The sequence below is a fragment of the Psammomys obesus genome, unplaced genomic scaffold, assembly GCF_907164565.1.
Source record: "Psammomys obesus unplaced genomic scaffold, mPsaObe1.curated_primary_1811, whole genome shotgun sequence".
Lineage (NCBI taxonomy): Eukaryota > Metazoa > Chordata > Mammalia > Rodentia > Muridae > Psammomys > Psammomys obesus.
Window position 1 is genome coordinate 1,562,379 of NW_026592890.1, and position 19,863 is coordinate 1,582,241.

The following is a 19,863-nucleotide window of genomic DNA, read 5'->3' on the forward strand; positions in this document are numbered from 1 at the left end:
ATGATGGACCGAGAAGCAGGAAGTAAATGATAGATATGAGCCCACCCCTAAACAGGCTGCTTAGACCATCCCCTCTATGGTCCAGGGATCAGAGTGGAAGAGAGGACACAAAGTGTGTAAGAGCCAGAGATAAGAGTGGAGAGCTATGAAATGCCCTCCCCTATGCTCAATACAACTACTGTAATCATCAGCTCACACCCAGTGTGGTACTGGGCCCATGTGAGGTCAGCCTTATCAGTAATCAGGCAGGGACAGGAATGCCTCAGGGCTCTGTCCTTTACCCCTGAGCTACTGGCTCTCATTCGATGCTGGGAGGGGGAAGGGAAACATTGTCATTAGTTGTGTACCCATTGTTGAGCTCAAGGGATTTCAGTATTTTATCCCCAAAGCCAGAGCCACACAGATGTCCCTGGTTAATTTTGGTGTGTCACAAAGTAAAACAAATAGACCCAAATGTGTGAGAGAGATTTGTCGCAGGGGAAGAGGGTAGACAGGGCTGGTAGAACTGGGGCAATCAAGAGTGGTCAGCAGCCGGGCATGGTGGTGCACGCCTCTAATCCCAGCAGTCAGGGAAGCAGAGGCAAGTGGATCTTTGTGACGAGGCCACCCTTGTCTACAAAGCAAGTCCGGGACAGTCAAAGCTACACAGAGAAACCACGTCTCAACAAAACCAAACAAAACAGTGGTCAGCGTATTAACAAACAAGTTATCATTGGCACTGGCAGATGAGTCTCTGCTTCTCCCCTTTCCCTGGGAACTACTGACTCAGTCTTCCTCAAGTCAGTGCGTTTGTTTTGTACATACAGTTTTCCTTCAGTAACACTTAGATTAAGAAACATGAGCTGAAATAGTTATGAATTAGAAATTGCATAGCATGGCTATACTGGATAGAACTCAGCGCTTAAAAGGTCTAATCAGGAGCATCACAAGTTCAGAGCCAACCTGGGCTACATATTGAGACCCTGCCTCAGAAAAGCAAAACACAAAGGAAACCAATGAGCAAAAGCAGACATCTTATGATTAGCTTAAGGCAAAGACTATTCGCAGTAAGAGAAAAGGAAGGAAAGAAAGAAGGAAAGAAACAGGGGTGCACACTTGTGGTAAGCTAGAGGAAAGGTGCTGAGTGCTTGAATTGTGAACAGAGAATTCAAATGTCCTTTAGTGTGGGCAGGCTGGGAAGCTTAGGAGGAAGATGGTTTGTGGACACTGTGTAAGCTGACTTAAAAATATTTTCTGGCATTGTTTGGCCTTCCTTATTAGTCTTCCTATTGACTTTCAAAGCCAGAACACTTTCTCCTGTCAAAACAACTGTCCAAATAAAAAGTTCTCATTTGTCCCAGTGGAAAAAAAATATGTCCAGGTGACGTCAACACATATTGCTTGAGCCTCAGATGGCATGTCAACCCTTCAAGGACACCCTTGCTCAACACCTCCTGCTGACTGGCTTGCTTCATTCTCAATAATTAGGAATGATCCCGCTCATATAGCCACGTGTCTGCTCTCTGCATGTCACACTTGACTGTAAGGACCAAAGGAGGATCTAGAAGAAGCATGGGGCTTTTTAGTGAGTCCGTGGGTGAGGGCTTTACCTATAGAATGACTAGGTTACAGTAATGTGAAGTTTATTTCCTTGATGCTGTACAGTCTTAAGGAGGCATTTGCCCTGTGAGTCACTTGAAGGCAAAAATCAGTGTAGAACAGAAAAAACTTGACTTGGTAGTTAATAATGAAGGGCTGACTAAAGGAAATTTCTTTCTTAAGTTCCTAAGGCCTATCAGAGTTTGGCGTATATAATAGATATGCAAAACTGTGCTCAAATAAAATTGCTTTATTGAACAAATAAAGTGATTAATTCTTTTGCAAAGCAATGATTGGTTTATCAAAAGCCAGAAACTCTCCTTATGTGTTTACAACCACAGTCTTTCATTCTTCCCTTTGCCTTCATTCAACCAAGGACAGCGGAGAGAAACACACCTACTCTGTAAAATTCTGAAACATCCCAACAAAGGTGACTGACTAAGGCAGCCTTCCTCATGGTTCCTACTTGATGGCACATGGATCCATTGTTAAAGGCTGACCAAATTTCTTTTTATCCAGATATTTCATTTACCACAACCATTAAAGGATTTTTCTCTTTTTTTAAAATTTATTTAACAATGTATTTATTACAATTTATTCACTTTGTATTTCTACTGTACTTCCTCTCTCATCTCCTTCCAGTCCCACCCACCCTCTTTTTCCCCTATGCCCTTTCCCTAGTCCCCTGATAGGGGGCGACCTCCGCTCCTTCTATCTGATCCTAGGCTATGTTCAGACCATTAGAGGATTTTCATCCAAGCATTTGCTTCAGCTCACAAAGTATCTAAACTGAACAAGTAAACTCAAGTGGGTCATTTTCTATACAAGTGCAGGATCCCATCTCCCTTTGGCAAACCATTCAAACACAGAAGTGTGTTTTACACATTCTGATAGAAACATCTATAATAACCAACTCCAGACCCCCCCCCTTTTGCCACTTTATCACCCGAAAGTATAAGAAAAAAATGCATGTTGAAGGTGTTTTTTCTATTAGACAATATCTCTCTGCTTAAGAATACTTTTGACTATCAGTTCCCTGTGCATTAAAAGTAAATAGCAAAGACTTCCATGAAGCTTTTTCTTCTGTGTTACAGGTAGCTTCATAAAGACAATTGAACATTTTATAACAATGAAAGCTTATATCAAGATGCATCCTTTAGTAGGTCAATAAAACATTCCCTGTGTGATTTCCACAACAACCATTTATGTGAACATAAACACAGAGAGAATACTCCTGCGTGAGTCACGGAGGTATCAATTATTGGTCCTCTGTGACCAGGGTCCGGTGAAGGCACATCCTGATGTCCACAGCTGGAGACGGTAGTGAAGAACAAGGGCAAAGAGATGAAGATTTTGGCCTCGCATCAGGATGTCATTGGTAGGCAGGGGTAGGAAGCCCTTCATCCTGGAAGGCACTAGATGGTAATGAATTGTATGTGAGTGACTATAATAATTGACATCTTTAGCAATAGTGTCTATGCTCCCATAAGGCAGGTATTAAAGGTAAATACCTTTTTCCTGGCAAATGGAAAATAACCAGTGAGATTCCCTGACAAAATATTATTTTTAATATTTTTTATTTTAAGTTTTATTAATTACACTCTATTCACTTTGTATCCCCCCTGTAGCTCCCTATCTCCTCCCCTCCCAGTCCCACCTCTCTCCCCCTTCTCCACGAATGCCCCTCCCCAAGTCCACTGATAGAGGAGGTCTTCCACTCCTTCCTTCTGATCCTAGTCTATCAGGACTCATCAGGTGTGGCTGCATTCTCTTCCTCTGTGGCCTGGTAAGGCTGCTCCCCCCTCAGGGGGAGGTGATCAAAGAGCAGGCCAATCAATTCATGTTCGAGAAAGTCCCTGGAACTATGGAACTATGGAACTATGGAACCCACTAGGACACTGAACTGTCATGGGCTCCATCTGTACAGAGGTTCTAGGTTATCTCTATGAATGGTCTTAGGTTGGAGTATCATCCTGAGTGAGGAATCCCAGAAGCAGAAAGACACACAGGGTAAATACTCACTCATGAATGGATATTAAACATATAATATAGGCTAAGCATACTAAAATCTGACACCTAAAGAAACTAATCAAGAAAGAGAACTCTGGCTAAAACTCTTAATCCCCATTCAGAAAGGCACAGAGGATGGTCATCAGAAGAAGGAGAAAACAGGGAACAGGACAGGAGCCTGCCACAGAGGGCCTCTGAAAGACAAAATATTTTTAAAATTTTTCCATGAATATGATCTTTGTTCTACTAAATGAATCGTTTGCATATACTTTTCACCTCATTCTCACTGAGCCCCTATGTTGGTTGGCCTTTATTGATAAGAGCCTCTCTTATATTTTAAATATCACACAAGCAGAAACAAAGCTAACTGCAGACATAAACTAAGAGAAGTTCACTCCCATGGCCCTGTTTCCCAGCTGTTTCCACACGGTTCGCTGCCTCTGGAGGGACGTTTGGAGAGTCAGCATTTACTCCCCTAACCGTCCTCCAGGAGCAGGGCCCGACCCTCTCTGTCTCATAGCAACTCTTATCAAGGTAATGGACCAAGAATCATTTCCACTCGAAACACAATCCTTCTAAATGAATCATGAGACATGGTTATCTCCATTTTCCCATAATAACCCCAAGAAGATGATCCTCTGGATATACTCTCAAAATTGCCTCCTGTTTGTATTTATTTCATTCCATTTTGCCTTTAATTTTCTATCTAAATGTGCCCTCTCTAAGAGGGCTGATGGGCTTTGGTAGCTATTGTTATGTTTGTAACTCGTTTTCCTTGGCATACACCTGATGGCACCCTTGTTAAAGAGCACTCGTGTGTGACCAGAGCTTCCCCAAGGCTGCTTTCCACGTGGGTGGACTGAAGGTTGAACACAGGGAGACAGACTTCCCTTACAGAGAGGCCATCAGTCCTGTTCATTCTTATGTCTTCTGTACCATACTTGGTTCAGTATTTAGAAGAAAAGCCTCAAAGCTGGGAACCTCCAAATAGAAACAAATGATCCGGTGTCGTCCCACCCTTCCCCCTTTTTTTTGTCAGCTTGGAAGCAGCTGTTCAACACTATGTCTTGTTATGATGGATTTTCATCTCAGTGCTCCAAGGATCAGGCTTCATTAAAACAAAAACAAACAACCAAACTACCCTGCTTTTGGAAGTACTGCCTTGGAAGCCTCAGTGTATTGAGACAGAGGCGCTCTGCAGAGCTGGAAGCCCCAGCGTCTCCTTATCTCTCCCCGTGTACTCCCCTACCCCGGCTTGATCTCTGAGATTTGGGGCTCTTAATTTTTAATTTTCTTCAACTTATTATTTGAAAAAATTTGTGTCTGTATACAATGCATCTTGACCATTCTGTTCTTTCAGGCTTATTTTTTTTTAACCAGTTCAACAATCACTTGATGGCACCTTTTAGAATGTCTGCCTCAACCTCAGCGCACACTTCAACAACCTGTCTCCTGCCCTGTGCGACGTTTGATTTCTCTTCTTTCCCGTCCTCATGGATGTCACTTCTGCCCACAGACTCACTCTTGACTCTGTCAGTTCCTCTTACCTGTCACCACTGCCAACACCTTCTTCCGTTACAATATTCCTCCTCTCTGGTTCTTTCCTATCTCCTGGGCTGTAACTCCTATGTGTTCTTAGCTGGATCATCTGCCTCTTGACTGTATTACGCTGAGATGATGCCTTGTTTCCTCTGTGTACTCCCACTATTCTGGAAATGTGCAAAGCTTATCTACAGATGCATACGTTCTTCTGAGCTCCAGATCCACCACTTCCCAAGGTCTCCTTGGACATCACAGGGTCTATTTGTAAGTACAGGTCCTACAGCCCTTTGGCTATTAGTACCTATGAAATAAATACATCATCATGCTCTAAATATTCTTCTTTTTTGAGTTGGAAGTAAGTTGGGAGAAGGAGGAACACTCCTAACATTTCAGTTACTTGAGTATAGTAATGGTTTCTTGTCCAGATCATTGTTCAATATAAGCATCTTCTTTGGCATTTGACCTTATAATTGAGATGCTCAGAGTCTTCTATTTTCCATTGCTGCCTTCTATGAGGTCTTAAGTGCTCCAGACTAAGGCATGAGGTGGAGAGAAGCTTAGAAAACATGTCTCTTTCTTTCTTTCGTTTGTTCTTTCTTAATCTTTCTTTCTTTCTCTTTCTTTCTTTATTTTTTTCTTTCTTTCTTACTTTCTCTTTGAGACAGGGTAATAACCTGTGTAATAACCTGGATGTCCTGGACTTAGTTAGTCTCAAACTCACAGTGATCCACCTGCCTCTGCCTCCTGACATCTGGGCTTAAACATTGTGTGCCACCCATGCCCAGCTACATGCCTGTTTCCTAGTTGGCATCCATCACAGAGGTGATTTCAACACCTCCTTCTCAGCTTGCATTGGTCAGATTCTAATGAGACTCCCATCTTTCCTCTCAAGGAGATAGAGAAATACAAATAAAGCAATCTGGGAGAATAAGAAAAAGCACCTTGCAAGCCATAACTTGTGTCACCATTTTCTTCAGCTAACAAATATCCATCCTCCATACAGAGCTTGCCTGCGGACATGCTGAAATGCTACAAGGTCACATCCAGATATGAACACATCCACAGTCAAGGTGTCTTAACAAAGCACTTTTCTCTCTGGTTTGCTAGCTTCACCCCCAAGTACACCTAGTGGCCAATGAAGAAGCAAGAGCTAAACTGCTGCTACAAAAGATGTTTATCATTTTGTTTTGATGACAGTATCCTTTGCTTTACAGAAGCTTTTCAGCTTCATGAGGTCCCATTTATTGATTGTTGATCTTAGAGCCTGTGCTGTTGGTGTTCTGTTCAGGAAGTTGTCACCTGTGCCAATGAGTTCAAGGCTCTTCCCTACTTTTTCTTCTAACCGGTTTAGTATGTCTAGTTTTATGGTGAGGTCTTTGATCCACTTAGACTTTAGTTTTGTGCAGGATGATAAGTATGGCTCTTTTTGCATTTTTCCACATGTAGACATCCAGGTAGACCAGCACCATTTGTTGAAGATGTTATCTTTTTTCCATTGTATGTTTTTGGCATCTTTGCCAAAATCAGCTGTCCATAAGTGTGTGGGTTTATTTCTGGGTCTTCTATTCAATTCCATTGATTCACCATCCTACAGATTGGGAAAGGATCTTCACCAACTCTATATTTGACAGAGAGCTAATATCCAGAATATATAAAGAACTCAAGAAGTTAAACAGCAACAAATCAAGAAATCCAATTTAAAAATGGGGTACAGAGCTAAAAAGAGAATTCTCAATAGAGGAATATTGAATGGCAGAGAAACTCTTAAGAATGTTCAACATCCTTAGCTATCAGGGAAATGCAAATCAAAATGACCCTGAGATTTCACCTAACACCCATCAGAATGGCTAAGATCAAAAACTTAAGTGACAACACATGCTGGAGAGGATGTGGAGAAAAATGAACCCTCCTCCATTGCTGGTGGAAATGAAAACTTGTACAACCACTTTGGAAATCAGTCTGGTGCTTTCTCAGACAATTAAGAGTAGTGCTACCTCAAGATCCATCTAGACCACTCCTAAGCATATATTGAAAAGATGCTCAAGTATACAACAAGGACATTTGTTCAACCATGTTTGTAACAGCTTTATTTGGAATAGCCAGAAGCTGGAAACAACCCAGATGTCTCTCTGTTGAGGAATTGATACAGAAATTGTGGTACATCTACAGAATGGAATATTATTCAGCAATTAAAAACAAGGAAATCATGAAATTTGCATGCAAATGTTTGGGAACTTGAAAAGATCATCCTGAGTGAGGTATCCCAGAAACAGAAAGACACACATGGTATTATACTCACTCATAAGTGGATATTAAACATATAATATAGGATAATCATACTAAAATCTGTACACCTAAAGAAGCTAATCAAAAAGAAGGACCGTGGGTAAGAGTATCAATCCTCACTCAGAAAGGCAAATGGGATGGACATTGGAAGAGGGAGAAAACAGGGAACAGGACAGGAGCCTACCATAGAGGGCCTCTGAAAGACTTTAACCAGCAGGGTATCAAAGCAGATGCTGAGACTCATAGCCAAACTTTGGGCAGAGTCCAGGGAATCTTATGAAAGAAGGGGGAGATAGAAAGACCTGGAGCAGACAGGAGCTCTACAAGGAGACAACAGAACCGAACAATCTGGGCCCAGGGGTCTTTTCTGAGACTGATACTCCTGATACTCCAACCACGGACCATTCTTGGAGATAACCTAGAACCCTTGCACAGATGTAGCCCATGGCAGGTCAGTGTCCAAGTGAGTTTTCTAGTAATGTGAACAGGGACTGTCTCTGACATGAACTCAGTGGCTGGCTCTTTGATCACCTCCCCTTGAGGATGGTGCAGTCTTACCAGGCCACAGAGGAAGACAATGCAGCCACTACTGATGAGACCTGAGGGACTAGAATCGGAGGGAAGGGGAGGAAGACTTTCCCTATCAGTGGACTGGGAGAGAGGCATGGAAGGGGATGAAGGAGGGAGGATGGGGCTGAGAGGGGACAAGGGAGGGGCCTACAGTTGTGATGCAAAGTGAACAAACTGTAATTAATTAAAAATAAATTAATTTTAAAAATATCTATCTAGAAAAATGAAGGAGGGGAAGGTTTGATCCCTTGCTCCCAAGAATCTGTGGAGTCTAACTGATGGGCAGGCTTCATCTTTCCCTTCCACAGAAGCTGTGGCATCCTATAGGTAGACTTGGGGTGATTTCGACTCCAAGAGGCTACAAAGCTCTTTGGTCCTTAATTTTGCCCCTCCCTGCTTGGGGAAACGCTCAGATTTTCTTTCAGTTTATCAGTGCTCTGGAGTTCCTCTTATCCCATGATTCCCTATTGCAGGCTCTTTATTTCAGCTGTCCCTATTGGCTGCAGCAAATGCAGAGGTAAGAAGCTTGAGCTGGCCCACAGCCAGAAGCCACAGCGCTTCCTGCCGATGCACAGTGAAGACTTGAGGGTGGGTGATGTCGAAAGGCCGAAGCTTTGTTTTGTGGTTCAAGCTATCCATTTGTTTGATTAGACAGCTGTCCCAGCATGCAGATGGCTTCTTGGTAGTTCCATATGCTGAATCTTAAAGGCACCTAAAATCTTTTTTTTTAAACATAATTTTCTAGATTGCTGATTTTATGTTATTATTGTTTTTTTTAATAAACATGCATAATGTCTGTGTGTGTCTATGGTCTACAACATAAAGTTTAGAGATATGTATATGTTGCAGAGTGGCTAAGTGAAGCTAATTAACATAAGCGTTCTCTCACATAATTACCATTTGTGCTGAGAATACTTGAATACTTTGAATACTGGGCGGTTTTCCTGTGTATGTGCACTGCTGTTCAGCACAGCTCTCACATGCTTTCCATTTAACTGAACCTCTGCCTAAGTGTCACCTTTCCAGCCCTGGGCAACTCCATTCCACCCTCAGCTTCTGGATTCCACAGGTGTGTGGACTTTGGTGGCACGGGTCTTTCTGAGCCTGCCTTATTTCACTTAAACTCATGTCCTTCAAGTTCACCCGTGTTGTTGAAAATGACAGTATTTCCTTCATTATTTGGGCTGGATATCTATCCATTTCGAATAGATATTTATATATACCACATTGTCTTTAACTATTCATTGGTTGATGGGAACTCAAATGCTCCCTCCTCTTGGCTACTGTGAGCAATGTTTAAAAGAACAAGAGAGTGCAGGAACATCAGCATAAATTGAGACAAGCCCAGGGGGCAGGCTAATGGTCATATAGAAACTCAGTTTTCCATTTGTTTTGGGACCTTCAGATTTCACTCTGTAGATGCTTCACTGATTTTCACTTCGACTGATAGTGTATAGGGTTTTTCCCTCCTCTTACAAGTCTGGTGTGTGTGTGTGTGTGTGTGTGTGTGTGTGTGTGTGTGTGTGTGTATGTGTGTGTGTGTGAAAGTCAGAGGAAGAAGTCAAGTCTCATCCATCAGACACATTGTTCACCTTATTTTGACATGGGCCCGACACTTGCCATGTAGTCTAGGCTGGCCAGCCATGAGACCTGGGGACATTCTTGCATTGTGGTTACAAGCGAACCACCACACCTTTCTTTTTCACACAGTTCTGGGATGTACAGTTGCAAGGCTAGCTAACATGTTCCTAACTGGGCTGTCTCTGCAGCCTTGTGGCTGATATTGTTATTTTCTTCTTAGTCATTCAGTTTCCATCAGACACGTTATGGCCGACCACCTTAGGGACACTGACGTGATAGTATACATGGGAAGCTCTTTTTGTGTCAGCCTTTACCTCGTGATGAGGGAAAGTTGTCTCTGTGAAACTCTAAAGAATGCCCAACTCTATAGATGCTCCAGGTCCTTGTATCCAGTAGTGTGATATTTTCATATGACCTGCCCACAGCCCCATGCATTATTTCCCACCTTTAGAGTGGGTGTGGTGTCTAGCGATACAGATGCTGTGTAAGCAGTTACTGTGCTGTATTGTCTATGGGAAAATGGCCCGGACGGACAGCACAGAGGCTTCCATTACAGGCTGCTAATGCAGTAGAGGGTTGGTTGTGCCTGCACAGGTAGGAAGCCTTGGCATGGAGGGCTGACTACACTCTGTAAGCCGAGGAGTCCTACCAGGTCTTTTAGGCTCAAAGGTCCTTCTCAGTTCAACTCTCTATAGTTCCTTTAAGACAAAAGTGGTTACTCATTTGTCTTTGGTTTCCCTTCATCCACGGGGTTCTTGCTTGAAGATCATTTCCGTTCTCTCTGCGCTCATCCTTGCGCTGCCTTCCCACCGGTGGCACAGAGCCCAGTGCCTGCTGTCATTGTGACCACTTCTTCAGGAGTACCGCCTGCTTTCCTGGTGCCCTCGGAGCTGGTGTTCGCCGTGCAGTCTCGGGACCCTCTCTTGCTGTGTCACCTGCTCCCTGGTGACTTGGCCTTTAAAGGGGAGGCATCATTCTGGCCCTATTCTTTAAGCGTCAATTTATTTCTTACTCTGCCTTGGCTTAGCTATTTCTCATTGGACTTCCAGTCCAATATGGATGACTGTTCAGTCAGGGAGAAACAGCGTAATTGGTTCTGAGCTGTATCGTCAGCAGTGTCACCAAAATTCAAACCCAGGCAGCTGGGTTTCAGCATCTAAATCGCTTTCTTTGGAAATTTTCCACCTTTTGAAATCTGATCCTGTGCCAGTTTCGGTATTTTCTTGCATGTTACATACATGCAAATCACTCGAGTCTACGAATATTCACGCAATCCGCACATTTTAGATCACGTGCTTCAGGAAAGATCAAGCAGCATCAGAAACACATGTTTTTTAATACAATTGGTCCAAGCTCTGTTGCTTTTAAATGACTTCTTCATTGTGACCCCCTTTTTCTAACCACGTTGTGCATTCTATTTTCAAGACAACTACATTAAATGTTTAATGGTTGATTTCCTGGGCCTTCTCAGATTCCATTTCCCAATTTCCGTTTACACAAAGAGAACTTCATGATGTAGGATGAGTTTTCTTAAGATATTACAAGTGCAGCCTGGGTCATTAGAGCCCTTCATTTTTCACAAGGATGAAGTAGTGGCTTATGGCTCTGAAAAACAGGCTTTCAATTTTATAGAGGAGAAACTTCCAGAACATGCTATGAGCAATTCTAGCTCAAGTCCTGCTCTTTCCGCCATGACTTAAGGGCAAATGAACCACATTTGAAGGGAATAAGTGGCAGAAAAAGGCTCCCCACAAGGGGATTCCCAGGTGCTGAGAGGCACGCTGTTGTGATGGCTGGAGGAGCTGGCCATTGCAGATGTCACGTCTCACAGTGGGAGTCGTAGGCTGTTCTGCCTGCCAAACTACTCCCTCTGATCTATGGCTGACGCTGTGCTTCCTTTCAAAATACAACTTGGTTTTATTTTTTCCCATGCTCCATGTGTTTCTCAACCTCAGGAGCATTTCATGGATTTAGCCTCATCTTGCCTTAGAATAATGTCACCTCTAACTTCTTAGTTATCATCCATTTCTGGTATGCTTAGTGCATCTGTTCCCTTGAAGACTAAATTAAATGTCTTAGTCTGATTTTCTCCTTGATTTTAGCATGGAACATCCTGGCAGGTCTTTGAAAAGAATCTCTGACTGCATTGTGCCAGGCCTACAGCTAACAGGGAGGGATTCCTTTCTGTCAGGCAGGTGACAGAAGCCGGCCTTTGGTGTCCGCACATTTGTGCTGGCACGCCAGTTGACACACAGCTTATTAAGTAGATCTCCAAGCACTAACATCAAGGAGGACCCATAGGTACCATGCCACCATCCAGCCCTCAGGACTCAGCCCACATTCTCTCTGACAGGCTGAGCATATCCACGGGACCATGGGGTACATAATTCTTATTTGGTTCACAAGAGGTAGATGGCTCTGGTGTTTACTCTGAGTTGCTGCCATTGAAATGGTTAGTGAGTTCATTCTCATGAGATGTTAGCATGAACTTCTTCCAGCTGCTCCTGGCACAGTGCAGACAATTCAGTTTCATGGCGCTGAGCTCTCAAAGAGACTCCCAAACACGAAGCATGTGTGTTTGTACAGCAGGCAGGATGCTATGATTATGTCTCTGCGGTTAGTGCTCACAGTGTGCTTTCTCCACATGCCCTAAACACAGCACACACACACTTACACACATCACACACACACACTTACACACACCACACACACATACACCACATACCACACACACTTACACACACCACACACACATACACCACACACACACATCACATACCACACAGACACATACTCACACATACACCACACATACATGAGAACTTAGTTGAGAATCTGAGAAATGCACGATGTCTAGCCTCTAACAGGACCTGAGGAACAAGCCTTGTATGCCATCTCCAGGTAATAATTGCCGGTTGGGAATGACAGGAGAGCCAGGGAGAAGGGGTTGGAGGAGTTAAGAAAAGCTCCTCATGGGGAAATGTGGGAGACTTCTGAGAGGAGAGAGCTGCTAAACCTTCCCTTTCTCAGTTTCTGAGCTGAACTTTTGCTCACAGCAGGTGACACAGGCTCCCTCCCACACCCAGGCTCCCTCCCCTGCGGCTGTGCAGTCTGTTAAGTAAACAGAGACGGTTTACTGAGAAAGGAACATTTCTCTATTTTGGCTGTGAGCTGTTATTTTTAAAGCTTCCTCCTCCAAACATTTCCCCCATCCTTGCTTATTCTTTTCACTAGAAAGAAGATGTACTACTTTAAAAAATTCAACTTAGGTAACCAGAAAAACCTACCTGTGGTCTGTACTCTGCCACCAGGGCCGAGAGAGCTTTCCCCAGGACCGCCAGTCTAAGCCCAGGGTCCAACAGGAGCTTTCAGAGGTCCCTCTCCGCTTCTACTGAACTCCTAACCATCCAGATTTCTAGTCAAAGCGAATGCGCGACACATGTGATACTCAGCTCCAATGGCCAGCCGGTCTCTTGAAGACACGTCCCTCTATTCCTCTGCTGGATAATTAAAGGCCATCCCTCCTGTGTGGACACTCCATTGCACATGAAAGCTCAATAAAGTTAGTCTGGGAATACTAAGCTATCCAGGTTGTATCCTGGGAACTTGCTCTTGTAGGTAGAGGCTCTACATACCTTCTAAGGGAATATCCACCGCATTGCATTTGCCTTTTTTCTTGTCATTCCACTTCCATGCTTGACATGTTATCAAAACCCATGCCTCTCTTGTTCAACTTACTCTGGAATGTAGCCAGTGAGTGGTACAAAGTAGATACTCGGTAAGCTTTGTGGGAGGTGTTAAAATAGAACAAGAAAGGAAAATAAAAGAAATTTGTGTTGTTGATATTCTTTTCTCTGGTTGGTAGAGCTGTGGAGTTTCACTTACCAGTTTGGCTCTAAATTCCTTAATGTAAAAAAATACTTTAAGCTTGCTGGACAGGAATGAAAATATCAGAAGTACTTTGTACATTTCAGGCCAGTGTGATTAAAGATGTCTTAATAACTAAGTGACAGTAATAAAAATCCCTTGCTACCTGGAAGAAAAATAGTATGCTCAATCCTGTCTTACCTATTGCACCGCAGTAAGTCTCAAAGTCTGTGTGGCACAACTCTGTGAATAGATGAAAATTTAATGACTTCTGTTCCTTCAACGGCTGAGTGTACAGTAGGCAGTTATATCTTGATAGAGTTGTCAGAAAAATGAACGTATCTCAGAAAAGCAAAGATTGAAACAAAAAAGTGTGGATCTTCAACTAGAAAGAAACATAGGAGAACATTTAAATGCTACTGGAATGGAGAGAGATCCCCTCAAATAAAAGGTACTGTTCTAGAACTATAAATTAAAGTATTTTGTAGGAAAAAAATACCAAGAACAAAATTGAAAGAAATACACTACAAACCATGAAAAATACTTCTAACACAAGACTAAGTGCTATACTATATAAAGAGTTCTTAATAATCAATATAAACATGACCAATAATCTTGAGAGAAAATGCAGACAAAGGGTAAGAGTAGAAAGGTCAGAGAAATTTTTCATGTTAATATACATGGGGCTTCAGTGTATTTCAAGGAGTAAAACGTTTTTAGCATGAGAGAAGCTTACATATAAACTTCAGGATGAAAATCAAGTTCTTTTTGTATCTATTTTTGTATTTATAGGTATAAGCTTTTGAATGTTATATTTAAGCGGTTTACCAAAATTAAGAACATGCATGTCCTCTCGCCTAGGAATCCCAATTCTAAAAGTGTGCTTTAGCACTTCCCGTATATAACATGAGAGACAGATAGGAGTGTTGTTACTGGATGAATTGTTGCAACAGCATGGCGCTTAAAGCCAAACTCAATGTCAGTGAAGAAAGAGGCACCCACACGACTTCCGTCATGCCCCGCCTAGCAGTGTTTTGGTCGGCAATGGACCATGTGTATAACCTAGTACCCCAAGAGTTTATCACCCAGCAACTCTCTCAGTTTAAGTACACTCTATTAGGTTCACACAGTGACAAAATCGCCTAATTAATGATGCATCTTTCAGATTGTTCCCATCAAAGGACACATGATTACAGGCCGTTTTGTTCAGTGCTGACAGGAGGGAGAACTTTGAGAAGAAACAAATCCCAGTGCTCACGCATGCGTTAATGCTTATGTTTCAAATGCTTTTATATCTTATGGATGTTTGCGCATGCAAACATTTATCCCTAAGTTTAACTTTTTCCTGTATTTTCAGTTCTTAAGAGACACTGTGCTTCAGAATGAATGAATTTTCTTTCATATAGAGTTTCACTTTGAGTTTGTTCACTCACTGCCTGTCAACACGGAGGCAAAATTCTTGATGCCTACTCTTTGGTACAAGATAAAAGCCTGACTCACCCTGAGTGATGCAGAGCATGCCATTGGTCAACAGTTCCCAACTCTTCCAAATGTATTTCCTGTCTCCTTCTCAAGCCCAACTCACCACTCTGTTCCCTTCCATGTGAAGGTCTGTTTGTCTTCCAATCATGCATCCTTACTTCCTGATCAAGTCCTACTTCTCTCACAGTGAACTTGAACGCCGCTGACTAAGCCAGCCTCACTTGCCATCCCGTGTAGCAAAGTGACCCCAGCCCAAACCCATGGTTCATGGCTGCTAGAGTTTTCCTGGTCGTCAAGAGTATCACAAGTCACACTAGGAGACACTGTACATTAACGGAAAGCCACAGGCATTTTAGAACACAGGATTTTTCTGCATCCCTATGTACCAGTCCCATAGCAGCTGATACATGGTCACACCCAAGCCTTAGCATCCTTGATTACCGATAAGCCACAGAACTCCACATCCAACACAGATTTGGCCACTGAGAATCAGAACTCTTGGAATTATTTTAAGGCTTGATGATCAAAAACATTTTTCTGTCTCGCCTTCTCAAACTTAAGTGCATGCTCATGCTCACAGAAGGAAGCGGGTTCTAATGCCAGCTGTGGATTTGAGGCTGGGGAGTTTTAGGAATGTGAGCGTCCTGCCTTGAGGAAGCTTTTCTGTGCCTGAATGCTTTGTAAAATGTGTTTCCTCAGGAACCAGGGGAAGTGCGTAGAGGGCATGGTGGAGATCTTTGACATGCTGCTGGCGACATCAACCCGGTTCCGCATGATGAACCTGCAGGGCGAAGAGTTTGTGTGCCTCAAATCTATCATTTTGCTTAACTCGGGTGAGTTGCCAATCCGAGGGAACTTAATGCGGGTTCTGGGAGAAATACTTACTGGTAGTTTTGTTTTTTCAACTAGATCCAGTTTACTCAATATGAAGTATAATGTTGTTCATTGACAGAAATGACACACATTTCAAATAACCTGTCATCACTCTGATTAGACACAGAACCATACTGATCAAAGGTGGTGGATGAAACAATGGTTTTTGACATTGGCTCCTGACCTTTCTGGTGTATTTTCATCCTTTCGCAATCCAGGGCTGCTTTTCTTTGTTCATTTGTGTATCTGTGGAGAGTTTTACACATTGACACAGAGCTGCGGTAAGGGACAATCCCTTCAAATTAAGACATGGGTCCTGATGTGCAGCTCAGTCATGGCGTTGTCTTACCAGGCTCAGGGCTCTGAGTTCAGTGCCTGGCACCGGTAAGAAAAATAATGTCAGCAAGATATCAAAGACAGTTATTGGAAAGAGAACATGTATTTGTTTAAAAGTGATTAGTTAAAAGACATATTTGACTTACAGATAAAAATAAAAAATTAGTTTCTTTTAGAAAAGGCAAACAAAACAGTCCTCAAATGAAGGAATAAGGAATGTGGTGGACAAGGCGAAAGTGTATTTCATTTCAACTAAGTAGCTCACAGTCCCTCCCTTTCCTTCCCTCCCCTCCCTCTCTTTCCCTTTCTTCTTCAACCCTTCTTTCCCTCCCCTTTGCTCTCCTTTCCTTTCCTTCTTTTCTTTTTTGTCCTCTGTAGTGAGGTTGGCTGTTAGACACAGGGGTCACCGCAGGTCACCAGATGGGAACTGTGGCTCAGCCTGCACTCTTCACCCCCTTCCAGCCCCCCTAACTGTTGTCTAGATCTGCAGCCTCAAGCACACTAAGCTCAAAATCCCTGTTGGCTGCCCAGCCAATGCCCGTAGCCTGGGGCCTTTGTCCTGAGGCCCCACTTTGTCATGTCTCAGTGTCACTCTTGGAATCACACCCATCTCTAGTCTCGGCCTGGTTTGGTTCCTCCCCCCATCATGCTTGGTCTCAGATTTCTCAAGTGCAGAGAGACAAGATTGCACACAGAAAGAATCCATTCTCTTTCCACAAGGTCTGTCTCCTCCTCACAACCCCTAGACCCTTCCCCTTCACCCCGACAATTTTCCACTCCGGTTCCCCACTGCCTCTAGACACCCATACTCCTTAATAGTCGTCACAGCAATCATCTTCCCTTAGCAACTGAGAAATGGAAATCAGTCCCATTACACTAGGCAAGGACTGAATGATGGAGTGAAGTTCCCTGAAAAAAATAATACGAGGCAATGGGCACTTGGGAAGCGATTATGTTCCATTCAAGTTTCTAGTCCCACTCACGTACATTGTGCGTTTTCATTTGAGGCGTTTGTCCTGCGTGTTGAAGGGTCCAGAGCCCACAATGGCTCTTTATTGGGTGATGGATCTGGGAGTGGAGCCACTCGCCTGCACGGCGCCAGGTCCCGATCCCGCTCCTTCTTCAGTGGAGGGCTGGCATGTGCGGACAGCCGGCATGTGGGCTGTTAACATCACAGACAGCATGCCTAGCAAGGGCTGCAAACTTTTTTTTTTCTTTTTTTGTATTCCCACTCTAATCAGAAAAGAATGCCCAAGACAGGAAGTAAGACCACTCAGAGTCATGAAATGAACACAGCGGACACTCAAACTGTTTCCCACATATCCAGGTTGCTTTTCCTGCAGTTTTGTTGTTTCTGTTCTTATGATAGCGTGGATATATTTTCCAATATCATGCAAAAATTCAAGCCAGAACTCTAGACGTGTGGGTTCTGCAGCTTTACAGCCCAGCCGCACACTGTATTTCCAGCTGCAGAACTGGGTTCCCACCTGACTCTTTGTGACACTACATGAGCGCCCATGCCCTGCCTCTGCTCCTGCCCCCCAGCTCTGTGCTCATGCCCGCTCTGAAAGGGGTGGGGCTCTGTGTACTGTAGAGATACAGTGAGATACCGTGAGACAGTGGGTAACAGCTTGTTGGGGCCATCAAGGAAGGAAGAGAGCTATAACAAAACAGAAGCAGCTGGCCCCAACACACAAAACCACTCCTCACCATGGAAGCGAGCTGTGTTCCCGAAAGACAGGTCTGTTCCTTGCACAGTTTCTAGTGTCTGCTATTGTTTGTGGAAAAGTGGAGAGAAATGCAGTGTGACTCTGAGATACAATGGGCCAGGACTGGGAAATAAGAGTGCAATAAAAAGAAATCTGCCACAGGAAGCTTAGCCCTCTCCCCCACCAACACACATGCACACACACACACACACACACACACACACACACACACACACACACACACACCACAACTAACTGAAGGAGTTTCAGATGTTTCTAAAACCTTAACCAACTCATGACTTTCGAGGTAGGGTAACTCCTGACCTATCATGAGGCGAGCGATTAAGTGACTCCAGGGATCTCTGACAGAGCCACACTGGTTTGGATTAGGGAACCTGGCTAGAAGAGGCCCTCCTCTGGCTAAACCTAGGGGTTGGGAGGAAGCTTGCATTTTGTGCTGAGTCTCTGATGCCCAGTTCTGAGAAGGTTCGTTTGCAGTGGCCTCTGTTTTGAGGCAGAATCAGGAGAAATGAAGAGTTTCTCTGAGGGCTTGCTCAGAATGTCTTTCTAGAAGCCACAAGAGGATCTCCAAAGGCCAGAATTGCCACAGAAGATCTCTCCACAGCTGTTTAGAAGACGTTTAACACAGTTTCTGTATGAGCTAGAGGGATTTACTTGCCAACCAAAGCTCAGAATCATCCATAGGACAAGCACCAATTCCACATCAAAGGAGAGAGGAGATCTTGGTTAATCCAGACAGGCCTTAGCGCGCGCGCACGCACACACACACACACACACACACACACACACACACACACACACACAATCAATTCCAGCTTCAAGGCTTTTTGAACCAGCTGGACAGCCTCCAAGAGAAGGCCAAGCAGGAAGTGAGCAGATGAGCTCAGGGCAGGGGCCTAGGGAGGAGCAGAAGTGAGGGGAAGGGTCGACATTCCAGCCACAGGAGGAGGCTGAGAAGCGTGTGTCAGACCTGGCCACATCCTCTTCCCATCCAGTGTGGCCTCAGTTCTTCAGGGTCATTCACTCATACCTACTGCCTGCAGACCAGCTTCAGAGTGAATCTGCCTTCTCTTCATTGTTCAGCTTCTTAGTAACACATGATCTAGCATTTCAAGAGCAGGTTGATTTCTTTTTTTTTTTACTCGAAAATTTTACTCATTTCTTCAGTAAATTTATAACTTTGGCAGCCTCATTGAGATCTTCATGTCAAGCACACCCAAATGAATGTTCTGATTTTGTGTGGGTTGTTTTTCCCCCCCTCTTTAACCAGAATCGTTGTCTGTTTCTTTATATGTGTATTTCCCAACTTCCCTAAGTGGTTTATTGTTCGTTCTGTGTTTCTCATGGTCTCGGGGCCGCATATTGTCAGCAGATGTTGCCTTGTTCAACCCCAGCAGCTTTGCTTTGTCGGCGGGATGGGCCGCAAAGTCCTCATCTTGCCAGGCCCTCTCCTCCGCCCCCACCCTGTGCTGAGGTACCTGCTTCCCTGTGGACTGTCTCAGCACTCTGGGTTATAGTGATGACAGTGGGTCACAGAGCACAGGAAGTCTCAGGCAAGGAAAGCTGTCATTGTCCTAGATGAGAACTTGGCTTCAGCCAAGGCCATCTCTGCTTCGTATAGCGCAGTGTTTTAGTTTAAATTCTTCCACGGGGCCCCCAAGGGAGTGGGAAGGCGAATAGTGACAAGGGACTGTAGCAGCTACCTGGAAAGTCGTTAACTGTGCTGCTTAGTCGCGTGTAACTCAGGATTAGGATGACGTTGATCAGGTGGGTTTGACCTTCTGTTGACAGACCGCAGTGGCAGAACACGCAATTTACTGCTTTATCTTCTTCTTAGCCTCACGCCCACTGCAAATCCACTCCTGTACAGAATACTTCTTTGTCATTGAGAGTTTCCCAAGCCTCAGGAAGTTTATAACAAAGCCTAGTGCGCATACATCTATCATGTCTCACAAGTGTGTGGTTTAGTTTTCAATTCACCTTGTCAGTGCCGCCTATCAATTTTGAA

General features: G+C 43.9%; 1 protein-coding gene across 5 annotated transcripts in view; it reads left to right on the forward strand.

Annotated features, from left to right (window-relative positions):
- Esr1 (estrogen receptor 1) overlaps positions 1-19,863 on the forward strand; it is a 364,727-nt gene that overhangs the window by 313,943 nt on the left and 30,921 nt on the right. For all 5 annotated transcript variants that reach the window (XM_055616067.1, XM_055616066.1, XM_055616068.1 and 2 more), the window contains one exon: positions 15,616-15,749. In XM_055616067.1, the coding sequence (XP_055472042.1) occupies positions 15,616-15,749 (134 nt within the window). The remainder of the gene's footprint in view (positions 1-15,615; positions 15,750-19,863) is intronic.